Source organism: Melopsittacus undulatus, chromosome 5, assembly GCF_012275295.1.
Source record: "Melopsittacus undulatus isolate bMelUnd1 chromosome 5, bMelUnd1.mat.Z, whole genome shotgun sequence".
In the NCBI taxonomy this organism is placed as follows: domain Eukaryota; kingdom Metazoa; phylum Chordata; class Aves; order Psittaciformes; family Psittaculidae; genus Melopsittacus; species Melopsittacus undulatus.
Window position 1 is genome coordinate 41,404,565 of NC_047531.1, and position 14,663 is coordinate 41,419,227.

General features: G+C 40.8%; 1 protein-coding gene across 3 annotated transcripts in view; it reads right to left on the reverse strand.

Annotated features, from left to right (window-relative positions):
- The window catches only part of TEAD4 (TEA domain transcription factor 4), a 55,861-nt gene that overhangs the window by 20,546 nt on the left and 20,652 nt on the right, over nucleotides 1-14,663 (reverse strand). For all 3 annotated transcript variants that reach the window (XM_005150232.1, XM_031050139.1, XM_031050140.1), the window contains 2 exons: nucleotides 1,399-1,463; nucleotides 406-468 (listed from right to left, as the gene is read on the reverse strand). In XM_005150232.1, the coding sequence (XP_005150289.1) occupies nucleotides 406-468; nucleotides 1,399-1,463 (128 nt within the window). The remainder of the gene's footprint in view (nucleotides 1-405; nucleotides 469-1,398; nucleotides 1,464-14,663) is intronic.

Sequence of the window (14,663 nt, forward strand, 5' to 3'; positions counted from 1 at the left end):
AATCAAGGAGCAAAGTCTATTCAGCTGGCACCATTTTACCTGAGAAGAAGCCAAATGGCTTTATTGTTTCCTCTCAATGTTTATGCCAACTAGGAACACCTTCTCACAAACAACTCCACATCACTACCACTAGTAGAGGTGGAACTAGCACTGTAGTGACTGTAAGGCTACCTTTTCCCAGGGCTGCAACAACACCAGGAACTGATTACTACTGGTCAGCATTTGTAACAACAAACTCTAAGCATATTCCCAAGTCTAAGGGTCCTTCAGACTTGGATGACAGCAGTTTACTAAAACTCAGCAGTTAATCTCACCCTTTCTTAAAGCTATTCAAGGAGGGAATGGATGAGGGAAGAATAGCTGACTCAGGGGGCTTGGTGGTATGTTAAAGGTCACCCATCATACCTTGAGCTTGGCTTGGATCTCTCTAGCTTTCCGCCTTGCCAGGACCTGGATGTGACTAGATACCTGCATTGAAAAGACAAAATCCATCTTCACTTCAGAGAAGTACTTGGTAGCTGCTTGCAGAACTAAACATACTTTAGGCACACTGTGCAATAGGGAGCTATTTAGGACTGGGGGGAGAGGGAGTTGAAGATAACAATGAAATGCTTTTCTAAATATAACTTAAGTGAAATTAAATTAAGTGGAGGACCAGCAAAGGTCCCATTTAAGACATTTTCCAATTCAGTGGCTTTATCAAGTCAGAGACCTCATTTAAAACTGAAGAGCCCATCCTTAAACCGAGGGACTGACAGTTCTGATCTCTTCGTTCCCCATCTTAGCCTCTTCTTGAAAGAAGGGAAAACCATGTTCTATATCCCCTTCTATATCCCCCTGTCACTATATAATGACTTTCAGAATTTCCCCATATCTAATGTGGGCCAAAACGCATCACAAAATAATTTAGATTGGAAGGAACTTCTGGATGTTATTCACCACCCCCCTGCCCAAAGCAGGTCTAGTTGCTCTGTGCTTTGTCCAGCATAGCCTGGACTATCATCCCCAAATTAAAAAGATCCTTTTCTCATCCCATGCCATGGCTATTTTCAAAATCACCACAGCTGTCCATCTATTTGGACAGAACACAATTCTTCATATAGAGGACTACTGATGTTCACTGAAATTAGTAAACCCAGCAAATGAAATCACACACCGTTTAACAGCAGAAAATTTTCTCTCTCAATGTGGCTGGGAGACGAGCATTACAGTCCTACTGTAAAACGCCTGAGCTGACTCTTCCCACCATTCTTATTAACCACTGCAGCACAACCACCTCTTTCCAGCAACACTAAAAGGTAATAAGCAAGTGAACAACAAGGTATTTGTTCTCATAAGCCCTCATCATGTCTAGTGGTCCCAAAAAACTAATATTTACAGGTAAAACTTTATACTTACCTGTTTCCTTGTGCGTGTTTTCCCTGTTCTCAGCTTAATATAGCGGGCAATCAGCTCATTTCGGCCTGGAACAGAGAAATAATGCAAATACGAGTTTAGGAAGCTATGAACTCTGGGAAAGATGCATTATGGAATTAGCTGTCTATAGACATCAGCACTAGGGTGATACTCCTGTCAGTCACACTATTTTCTGACTTCGAAAGGTACTCATTAGTTCACACGGTCTGAGTTTTAGGAGTAGAACCTTGGACTGCAAATTCTATTTCCCAGCTTGCATCTGTGTAGCTTAAAACTATCAATAAAAAGGAGAACCATGTGCTTTGCTTAATAATTATATTTCCATAGTGTGTAGAGTCTGTAAACATGGATCAAAAATACCAGTTCAGAGGAGAAAAAGGAAAGCCACTCACCCTAGAACACTCAGAACAGGAAAAAGGAAGATGCAGGAAATAACAGGCCAGTCAGCCTAGCCTCAGTCCCTGGTAGGTGATGGAACATGTAATCCTGGGAACCATTTCCAGATACATGAAGGACAAGAAGACAACTGGAAGTAGTCCACAGAGATTTACAAATTGGAAATCATATTTAAACTGACCTGGCAGTTTCTACAGTAAGGTGGATGAGTACAGAGCTGTATATACTGTGATTCTAGTAAGGCTTTTGACTTTGCTTTCCATAATATTCTCATAGGCAACCCTGACAAATTACAGGCTAGCTAAGCGAACAAGTAGGTGGATTGAAAATTGACTCAGTGGATGTGGTCCTGGTTGAGAACAAGCAGACAGTGAGCCAGCAATGCACCCGAAGGCAAAGAAGACCAACATCATCTCAGGTTATTGCCAGCAGGTCAAGGGAGGTGATCCTTCATCTCTACTCAGCACTGCTGAGGCAACATTTGGAGTACTATGTCCAGTTCTGGGCTCCTCAGCACAAGAAAGATGTGGAAATACTGGAGCGAGTCCAGCAAAAGGTCCACAGAAATTATTAAGAGACAGGAGAAACATTTATATGACTAGAAGGTGAATGACCTGAGACTGTTCAGCCTGGAGAAGACTCAGTGGGAGCTTTTAATCTATTCATATGAATACCTGATGGGAGGCAATGAAGAAGAGAAAACAAGCCTCCTCTCAACAGTGCCAAGTGATAGGACAAGAAACAAAAGGGCACAAACTGAAAGACGTGAAATTCCACCTGAAAACAAAGCAGAGAAGAGAGAAAACTTTTTTTTTTGCTGGAAAGTTGGTCAAATATTGGTACAGGCTGCTCAGAGAGGTTGTAGAGTTTCCATCCTTGGAGAATACTCGAAACCTGACTGGATACAATCCTGTGCAACCTGCTGTAGCTGACACTGCTTCAGCAATAGGGCGAGACTAGACAATGTGAAGAGGTCCCTTCCAACCTCAGTCTGTCATTCTGTGAACTTAAGTACAAGAAAATGAACAAAAATGAGGAAGTACATGGAAACAGCAATGCAGAATTTATCAGTGTGACGTGATACAGGAAATGAAGACAAGTAGCTTTATGTGTGATGTGAGAGGAGAGACCAGTGCAGAGATGCAAAGTAAAGATGGTCACAGTGACAGATGAGGGAAAAGGTGTTAAGAATAACATGAATTAAATGGATAACAAAACCTGAAGCTACAAGGTCACTGGTACAGCATTTTAAATTGCTTGGAATGAAAGCAGAAAACTGCAGAAGACTCAGGTCCAGGATTTAAAATAAAAAAATCAGGAAGAGAAGCAGAAAAGGCTGAACTACCAACAACTTTAGCAGTGAATAGGAGAAGCGAGCTTAGACCTGATTGACAGCTAGCACCACAGAACTGTTTGAGTGGACACCAAGGCATGAGGCACACTATACAGGTTGAGTACACTGGCTCCCATACACCAAATCTAAGACACACAGGTTTTATTCTTTTCCTGGAGATGAAGTCATAAAGAGTAAAACCAGAAAAGCAGCAGATACACATCTGAACTCTAGGCTGATTCAAGGCAGAAAGCATGATAGAAAGCACAGTCCCAGCAAAATAAAACATTTGTAGTGACCACACTAGTAGCAATAAAGAACCTTTATAAAAAGTTGGGAGTCAGAAGTGCAACGCTGTGAGACATCTTATACAGCTGCAAATGTTTGAGGAATTAAGTCAGAATAAACTGGAAAGCAATGCCACAGCTCTTGTGAAGTTTATTTATAACAAAATTGTAATATCCCAATTATTATCTATGGAATGTTTATGGGCTGAATTGAGAAGTTGTGTATTAGGGCATTACAGACATCAAAAATGCAAGCAGTGAAAATAGATGCAAAATTTATTCCACTAGTTTAACATTCTATGAAAAGGTTGACACTTGTTTGTAGTTTAAACCCCCTGTACAACCCAACCCTGAAAAAAGCTTGATGCAATGAAAGACTGTGCTAGAAACTGAACACCCAACCCTTCAGGGAAGGGCTGGCAAAGTTACTAATTCCATCTGTTTCTGAAACAGAAGAATGTAAATGTCAATGACCAGATTTAGTTCATATTCATGAAACAAAACAAAAGCTTACACAGGGATAGGAAAGCATTTTACATTTACAGATCTTAATCTTTTCCTAATACTGTCATTACAGAAGCTCTCCTCATTCCCTTGGGAGAAGAGATCAGGCCTATGGTTGAGAAAACAGCTCCAGCTTCTCTATACACAAATTAGGAAACACACTGTGCCAGAAACACAATGCCCAGCACATAACCACTGACCTCTTCAGTTACACAGTTTCAGCATTAGCACAGTGACATGCCCAGGAGTGTTTGACCAGAGTAGATGCTGTCATGCTACCTTCTTCCTGTCTGCTTTTCCGACCAATGTAACTATTTTTACAAAGCTGACACCAATTACTAGCAACACACACACACACCACTTTTTCTGGTCTCAGGAATAGTATTTATGGCTTTTCAAAGCCTCCATCCATTGGACAAGGATTCAGGTTGAAAGGTAAGAAACAAGCGGAGTGATCCTTCTCGCACAGATGTCAGCATGTGCAAGATTTCAGGATGTTTTGACTCACATCAGAAGTGGGAAGTGTGCAGAACCAAACCAGGCTCAAACCCAATTGTCTATAAAGAATGAAAATTTATATACGTCACAAGGACTCTCTGAAGGGCAAAGAGAATGAGTTAGTGGAAGCAAGAGGAAAAACTAGCCTTGAGAAGAAGTGGATGTGGTGAGTTTCAGGCAAACTTTTAAAGGGTGCATATTGGGGTATACTGACGATTTGAACACATGGAAATTCTCAAAACACTGTGTCAACTATGGATCATCCTTGTAAAACGAATCACAAAGGATTCCCAAACAGATAATACATGTTGTAGAGCAAGTTTTGCTCTGATTCAATGAAAGTCAACAAATTACACAAACTAATTAGTCTGAAAGAGCACTATTCTGCTTCAGCAGCAGAAGGCTGCAGGAGTAATCCGTGTAACAGGATGCCATGAACAGCCCTGTGCCACCCACAGTCAGTTCCAGCCATCTCCAAAATGCATGAAAACAACAACCCATCAAAACCCTTGACCCAGTCAGAGAAGCACATGCTACCCCTATTCAAATAAGTAACTAAATAAATAAATAGTATTTTGGAAAGGGCAATAGCCACTAGGGGCAGGAGACAGACAGAGACACGCAAAAGGAACCACAAAAAAGACACATATGCAGACGCACAGGAAAGAGAAATGCAAGGCATGTAAAAAGACACATTTGGACAAAACAAAGGAGAAAAGGAGACACATGGTAGGGGACACTGTTGGGGACATGGCTGGAAAGGTGCTCTTGAAAAGAGGTGCTCCATGGCAGAAGAAGTACACTTTGAGGCAACTGCAGCCGATGGAAGACACATGGCAGAGCAGGGACAACCCTGAAAGGCCTGCAGCCCATTGAGAATTCACACAGGAGCAGAGAAGCAGCAAGAAATAAGGAGCACCAGAGAAAACAAAACCAAAACACACACCCCCCCAAAAAAAAAGGGAAAAAAAGCCCCAAATAAACAAACAAACAAAAAAACCCCAAACCAAAAACCCAACAAACTAAAAAGCAAGGGCTAGCAGAAAGAAACCTTTACACAATTACCCCCAACCTCCTGCACCATGCAGCACCTGAAAGGAATTAGGAGGAACTGAGTATTACAGGGAATAAAACGAAGGAAGCTGAGACCAGGCAGTGGGGAGGAGAGGCAGTAAACTGCAGACAGCTTGGGAAAGTGTGTTTCCTTGAGCATGCATTTAACCATTTGTCTTTGACATCAGCAAAAATTCCAATGCTATCTCAGGCAATGCACTTCACTGGAGAAGATTAGAGGGAGGGGAGACTGTTGTATAAATTGTACATATTAGAAGCTGGTATAGAAAGACTCTAGAGAGAAATTCTAGAGTATTCAAATGTAGATCCTCAAATTGTCCAGCTTTAGAAGTCACTTCCCACTTGTCTCCACCTCTCATACAGCTTTCTTCTTCCAGAAGCATGTCCCCACAGAACCAGGGAAAAAAACAAGGTGGCAGGGTATATTAAGTTAATAGAGATACTAGTAGCAAAAAACAAAAAACCCAGATCACTTTACAAAGACATCAGCATCACAGGAATTATTAAATATACAACTATACAAATTGCCAAGGCAAATAAACTGCAGCAAGAATGTGTTAAATTACCAGGAATCAAAACTGCAAGAGAAACAAGTCCTAAACATCTTTTGGTTTCCTTATCTAAAGTTAGATGTAAGCAGGTATTACACAGATAGAAGCCTGTAGGTTCACAGCCTCTGGAAAGTGCTTTCTTTGTCTCACAACCCTAGCTGCAGGGTCAGCAGAGACTAGCACACTTCTCATTTGGCTGGAACAGGCTGAGCTGTCATAAACTGTCAGATGGTTCATTTTTTAGAGCTATGTAAAGTGTCCCTCGGTAATCTGATCATATGTTGTATTCTTAGAATAACTCCCGCTGAGGCTTGCCACGGTCACCAGAACCTGCCAACAGTTGTGCCCCCTCTGTCAAAACTGCGCATTGGGTTTCATGAAGCTCTAGCCAACATACCAACTGCAGCACAGCACCTTTATCCTCCCTGCAGCCTTCCCCTTGGAAACATGGCATGAAAAAGGAGTAAAGAGATACTCACATGTTCTTTAACTCTCACTCCTAGCAGATACATTTCAAAGGGCATCAGTTTAACTCCTACTCCATCTTACACTGAATTGCAAAACTTTGCATTTGGTTACCCAGGAAGGTGTTGCTAAGAGAAGTGAATCAAGGTTTTTTTGAGTCTCCATTCTACACTCGTGCACCTTTCCATGTAAGAGAAGTGTCTGCCTGTAAGGAAGGAAGACAAGCAAGGGAATCCCAAGAGCCATAGAAAGCATTTCCCAAAATGCTTTTTCACTGAGAGCTTTGTACTCACTTTCTGTTAGCAGACGTGTATTACTGCTTGTGCGAGAGGCTTCTCTGGGGCTTGAAGAGATAAAGCATATCTAAGCCCAAGACTTCCTTGCACACCTGTTGCCAAACAAAACAGAACCAGCAAAAGCCTCTCTTCTGTGATGGGTGAGAGCAAAGAGCTCAATGATTTCTGCAAAATCCTTCCGGGGGAAACTGCATGAAAGTATCTGCTTTTTTGCAGCAATACCTTTTCTGTACCCAAAGCAAACATGTGCACCTACATGTGAAACGCAGCAAAGATATGAGAACTACAGAAGCAACTATCCATCTGTATTCAATGAAAGGCTAGTGAAAGCAAGGTCAAGAAACACATCTAAACTATCATTTCAATTTCTTTGTGTCATCTAATGATAACTCCTGGGGCACAGCTATTTGCTAAACTTGCTAAGCATTTAGTTAACTGTTGATCACAATTAACATAAACATAATGAACTGTGTGCATCAGGCAGCATGACAATAAATTTAGACACAGGAGGGAATTGAAGAACACCTCAGCAGTCTGCCAAACATCAATGTTTCTCTATGCATACAAAGCAAAACTAATTGCCGAGCAAGCCTTACTAGAATAACATTTAAGGCGAAAGCAGTATGTGTTATGTTTGCATGCACATACGGGACTAACTGCTCTGGGGTCTGCTCCAGCCCATACTTACCTGCACAGCCTTACTTTCCCTCTCCACTTACACTGCTTCCTCCTCCCAGCTGCACTAAATGCCTTCCTGGGCATTACCCATTCCAGGAAGTGCACGTGGGGAAAAAAATCCCCACATTTTTTTCTTTCTGATGGCTAATCCCATCTTCTCATCAAGATGCATGGACAGTCAAGTCTTACTGATATAATCCTTAATATCTGTTTTAATGCTATCATTATGAGACTTTCCCTTCATCACAAGCTGTCTTTTCTTACCAAACCCTTGGTGAGAAAATTCTGCTAGCTTCACAGTTTTTCAAGAGAAAATGCCATACACAACCTTTCCTTCTTCGGCCTCAGTTTCTTTCATCCTGTCCTATCTTCCTTGACTTTTGTCAATCATTAATGTAGCACCTTTTTTGATTATTAGCATGCTTGCTTTCAACCTTAAAATCTCTTTTGAAGGAAACTTGTTTGTGAAGTTTTATACTTTGGCCTCTATCCTATAGATCCTTCTCCCCCTCTTTCTGAACTTTGTCTTGCTATACAACTTACATAATACAGTGATGATGTTCAGCACAAAAAGCTACTTTTACTAATGATTCCACTACCAGAGCTAAGGCTGTCAAAGTCAATAAAAACTCTGCATCAAACATCTCCCTATTTATCCCTATCTTTCCACCTTTCCTTGGGACCCTCCACCCTCACTCCCCCACCATTAATCTCTAAACTCTGTAGTTTGCTCTTCACTGGTCTTCAGTCTTTGTTGGTACCTATAAATTAAACATACAGAGCAAGTAATATAGCATGGTGTATTGTTTCTCCCATTTATCTGGACTGCAGCTGTGGCAAATGCCTGTGGGAAGTAGCCCCAACAGCAGTAGACAGTCTCGAGAGCAGTATATTTATTTACAGTTCAGAGCTGGGGACAACTTTTTAAGTGATATATTAAAAATTATGAAGCTCACTCTAACCAAGCTCCTTTTGAGGCTTTTTTCAACTACCTGGATTTTTATTCCCAACTTCTACACTGAATCCAGAGAACTGTATTCAGGAGGCAATAAAAGAACTCAATACACCGCTATGATCATCATACTAGAATCATTTCCTATGAAAGACGGGAAAGATAGAAAAACAGCGCATTTTATTGTGCTAACCTACGCTATGAAAGCATCTCTCCCTCCACCAATGCAGAACTGCAGTATATTCAGCTGTGAGAAGTTTCTTCACTGACCATTCATTCCATGCTTGAATTTGCTCAGTATTAACCTTCCACAAGGTTCCCTGAGCTCATGCAGCCCCTACAATAAGGGACTTTGAGAAGACTCAAAGAAAGCTGAAACAGTGCTTCTGAAAAACAGTATCAAAACAATCAGATCCCTGGAAACACGATACTGAAGTGATTAGCACCACTACATTGTCAGCTCTTCCCCTACATACCTGTTTTCATCATCATTTGACTGTGCAAGTGCTGAGCTCCTTTCTCTTCTGCAATGACAGAGAAGTTGAAGCTTTATTTGCTGTGCAGAATGTGCCACTCAACCACCTCACATGGGGAAATGGAAATCTGTTGATCAGTCTGTCTGAGGTCATAAACTCAGTTGTCTTACTTACTAACCAGTCTAAATACTGACACCACACCTACAGTGAAAGGCCTTTTGCCGGGAAGGTTAGTGTTTAATCCTTTTCCATTCTACAACCTAAAATTCACAGCCAGAAACCCAACAAGTGCTATTTCCATTTAGAAACCACTGGTTCTTGATGGCCATTTTGATACTTTATGCAAGGTGCATGACTGGGGGATAATAATTACAGATGCTGCAAGTTTTGGGAAGCTTCTTAGTGATGCCAAAGAAAGAGTGGAGATAAATTAAGAGTTAATTACCACATGTGTAGTTACAGCAACAAATTCTCGATCAGCAAAACAACTTGAAAAGGTGCTTCTCCTCAGATGGTCAGTCCTCCTCGTGCAATACTCCATTAACTCCTCTGTGCAGCTGGAAAAAGGTTGGGGTGGGAGAGTGCACTACTCTAATTACCAAAAATTTAAAAATAAGCCCTTCCCCACTTAGATTTTGTTGTTGGTTTTATTTCATTTTTTCCCAATCAGCTTATTTTTAATTGGATTGGTGAACGAGGCCATTTTGTGGCTACATTGGCCACAGCATTGGCACAGCAGAACAAAGAATCAGGGCAGAACTGTTTAAACCAGTCTTGCCACTAGAGAAACCGTAGCCTGGAACTGGACTCCACCTAACTGCTCACTTGCATACCTACTGGTAAGAAGATGGGCAAGGCTCCTCCTGTGCTTTCATCATTTGTCTGAAGGCTAGACAGTGCCTCCTAATTACTGCCCCAAAGGCACGTGAAGTTACTCCTTCTGAAGACGAGCTTTCACTAAAGTACAACAACGTATGCATGCAGAAATCCCTCTCCAATAGCCTATAATGGGAAGCTCCAGGCTATGCAGCTCTTGACTGCCCCTTAGCCTCTAATACAGATTTTCAGTGCATAAATTGAATGTCCTCATCAGCTGTGTTTTCCCACATTATCACCTCAGGCCACAGAAATGTAAGATAATCCATCCAATAAGTACTCCTCCATATACACATTAAGGGCTGCAACAGGAACGGAGCTGGGACTTGTTCTGGTACTTCCCAGAGTAAGACTGATGAGAATCTTACAGAAATCGTTTAAATTCAATTCGCCTGGGAAATCCCACAGTCACATCAAAGCAGCTGCATACAGTAATATGAGTCCTTCATATGCCAGAGAGTATATCAAATAACACCCCAAATAGCCAATAACAATCCTACAATAAGGAAAGGCATGTCAAACAACATCTTCCAGTTCCCAGGAGTCCAAGTTCTAAATTATAGACCCAGACATCTACTAAATTCTTCCTCAGGTCAAGAAATGCCTTGTCTGCTTGTTTCAATAACTTCCAATAGCTCAAGGGTATCTGAAAGCAATGCTCAATAGCACTTCAGTGATACTGCCTCAAACAACAGCAAAAACTCCAGCATCTGTCCTCATTTTTCAGTCAGCTACCTCTGCTGGCACCAAAAGCACACTGTCTCTTGCAGATTTCTGCCCAAGTGTTAATCCATCTTGTGCATACCCAGGTAACTGGCTGACCCAGTACTCAAAGCTTCAGCTATCACAGAAATCAGAGCTAAAAGGGGTCTGTGAGATCCAAGCAGCCACTTGCTGCATGACCAGCACAGAACTAATGCAATTCTCAAGGCATCCAGCCTAGTCTGGCTTAGTCCTGTGATGAGCTGTGACTGCTTCACTTGATATGTATTACACCAGGACCCAGTCCTAGCCAACTGGCTGAAAATTATGCAGCAACTTCAAGGGGAGCAAAAGATGTTCTCTCATTGTATGAATATGCACTTTTATTCTTTACCATGCACTAGCAAAGATGCTAGTTGCTACAACTAGAACTGTTTGTTAAAGATGTCATATTCTGCAACAGGTGAAAAAATAACGTGGACAGAAAAGCCTAGCAGAAACGCAGGCTTCATAACTAAGTAGCTATACAGGAACTAGTTTAGATAATAAACAAGTTAGGCCAAGTTCATAAAACTCCTTATGGTGGGCTGCTGATATTTTGACACTGCTCTCCTTCTGTTCCTAATACTGAAGCAATTCTGTTCTACATTCTTTAAACACCTGTTCCCTGACTGAGTTTACAGTATAAGTCTGATAGATAGCTGGGCAACCAGGATTCAGGCAGTGAATCTCCTACTCAGGAGAGTAGGAAAAGGAGGATGACAGAACTATTTAAGCTGCAGGGATACCTAAAAATGCATATAGGTCCAGAAGGAAAATTACAAATACCTAAGTGCTTCAATACTTTCTAGATGAAAGCTGCTGTATCTAGAATTGCTAAATCATTCTCCTTAACCATAAAGGATCAGACTAGACATGAGCAGCTTAAGTAGAGCTGGCTTTGCTTCCAGGCACAGGAATAGAGTAGATGTCCTTTGAAGGTCCCTCCCAGCACCATTTTCTATGATTCTACAACTAAAGATGATGACGCAGTGATCATATGCAGGAATGCTCGTAATCCCCAGTAACGGTTGAAGGCAACATTGTGCTAATACTGTCACACTTAGAAATAGGCTTACATCTACAGCACTTGCAGTCAACAGCATGGGTCATTCCTACTGGGTCGTCTCAAAAGCACTGGTTACACTCTTTCCACTCTGGACCACAAACTCCCGTCTAAACTCCTGAAAAGTGATTTGTAATTATTGCACAAATGACACTCAAGTAAAAAAAAAAGAGTGATTCCGAAAACATTTTACATTAAAAAGTTTTAACTGAAAATGTAAATTCCTGTTCAAGAAGCTAGTGACAGAGCAAGACCATGCCTGTGTATGTGCATGCAGTGAGCCTCAGGGAATTTGGAGTAACCAGAAGATGGGTCACAAGTTCAAGGTGACAGCAATGAGGAACAGCTGCTGGCTATGCACCCTTCAGCAGCAGGTGTACCCAGGCCCCAGAGGTTTAAGTCAGCTCTGCCAGTGACCAACAGACTTAAAAGACCATCTGTCTGGGCACAACCTGCACACAGCCTTCCAGTTTCACTGCCCAGATCTTCATCATATGCAGACAATACAGGGCTTGTTATGGATTAGGTAATGAGCAACTGTTTAAACCAATAGGCAGTCCTACTTCTCCTGTGCTCAGTATCTGGATCCTAAATTCATGAGAATACTGCCTCTTCTTTTTGCTGTAATATTGTCTTTCTCTTATCAAGCTGCTTTCCTTCACTTTTGGGAAACCCTGTAAGGCACAAGAACAGGGAATGGTTATGTTTTCTTGTACTGGTTTTGTTAAGCTATATGCTCTCCAGCAATAAAGTATGCCTTTTAAAGAGACTTTAGAAGAGAGTTCATGTGATAGCTTTTGATTACATGTACTGTAAATAAGAAAGTTACTTTTTTCTTCTGTGAGGTCTCCATGCAACCTGCATATTGACACTTTGCATCTCTCCCTAGGTACATGCACCCCCTTGCTTGAGAAATGCTATCACCCTTCTCTACCCAATGTCTGACTAACCAACAGAAGACAAATTCTGAGAAAGAACTCCTAGTGTTTACCCTGAAGTTTGCTCTTCCTGTTTCAGACCTGAGGAAATGCCTCTGTGTCCATCAGTTGAATAAATTTATACGTCATAAACCCACAGACAGTAAAAGTTGTAATATTAACAATTTTGGAAAAAAAAATCAGATATTTATATTGAAAAGCCATATTTGATCACCACCTAATGCCCATGTTCTCTGTTTCTTCTGTAAAATCATAATACATCTAAACTAGAATGAACCTCTTATACAAAACACATACATATGCATCATTTCTTGGGACTAGTTTTACAAACATTTTGTCTGCAACAACTTTAAAAGTCCCTGACATTTCATTGTAACTAATTTTCATTCTAACTCCTTACAGAGGAGAGATCCCTCAGCACGGATGCTATCATGAAGCTTCTTCTGATGACCAGCCTATATTCCTTCTTTCTCCCCCATTAATCCTAGTCATGCTCACATGTTCCACATAAAATCCCTCTCCCTCTTAAATGTTAACACCCTTCAAATATTTTTAGACTGTCATTATGTGTCCCCCCACCCTCCACCTTTCAGTCATCGCTTAGCCAAGCTATGTATATTTAGCTACTTTAATCTTTCATCCTAAATCAGTCCCTTCAACTCCCAGAGCTCAGTGTTCAGTCTGGTATGCTTGCTGCTCTTCTCAGAACTCACTCTATGTTTTTGAGATCTTTCTGGTAATGTGTTCACAAAAACCTGTCCAGAAGAGAGCTTTACATGCACCTGGTTTAAAGAAAAAAAACCCAGCTCAGTGGACATTGTTCATTTTCATTTTCCATGTCTGATTTTGTCCCCAGGTTTTGAATTCAACCTGAAATTTTAAATATAAATTAACAATTTGTATATTTAAGAGCAGATTAGCAACTAGAAATATTTGGATCAAATTGTGAAAGAACACAGTGTTTTTAAAAATGTAAAAAAAAAAAAGAAAAACAAAACAAAAAACCAAAAAACCCACTAAGGCTTTTTTACTGAACTTTTCAGAAAACCACTGGAAATGTGCAAAGTTACCCAGTACACCACTACAGAGCAAGTCTATCTTGGAGAATTACTGAATGTCTGAAATTTAGAAATTAAAAAGTTAGAGGAAGAGCCAAAAGAGTACTGCAGTGTAGTTAATGAAGGAAGTTGCTTGAACGTGATGAAAGCTCTGTGGCTACAGACACATACAGTGAGAAAAATACAATCCTACACAACATGCTTGGGTTTAAGCCTGACAGTTAAGAACAGGGCTACAAGGCTTCTAAAAACCCAAAAAGGCCAAGAAGAAGAAGTATGTGCCCTTTGATGAAACAACAGAATAAAGCCCCCCCCCCAAAATAGTCACAGTAATTTTGAAAACATGTAATACACAATAAAACTGCTAATGATATTTCTGTTCAGTACTAAGCATGTTAAGGGAAGATGCCACAGCCACTACTAATTCTACTAACAGCAAGCAGTTTCCTGGCTGGTTGGCATTTCAAAAAGTGATACATTCCTCAATATTCAGGAATTGCTTGGTACTCATGGAAGAATATTTCTTTTTATGTTTGCATGGAAAAAACACCAGTTAAACTAACACACAGTTTAACTTGAAGAATCCTAACCTCAGCTTACAAAGGAGATGGAAGGAAAACTTTACATACCCCAGCAGAAGTTTAAGCTGCTGCAAATGCCTCCAGAAATCAGTCTTCATCTAGTCAACACCAAAGGATTAGAACCACACAAAAGCAAAGTTAAAAGCTGACTCAGTGAAATAAAACCTTGTTATTGAGCAAGCCCAACAACATCACACCTAACACTAGGAAAAGAGAGAAGGGAAAAGTCTGCATCCTGACCAACTGTCCATGAATCTAATTTTCATCTGTCTTCTAGTGTTTCAAATGAGAAATTCAATTTTGTTATCAAAACTGTGGGATAAAAAAGGGCTCTTCTATGGTTCACTAGGTCACAATAATGGAAAACATAGGAACTGCAGAAGTATTTAATGGATATCACAGCTGAAATACAAATTTTGCAATTACCTGGGCCAGCCAGTTCAGCATCAACTGAGCACATTCTCAGCATGTTCCAGT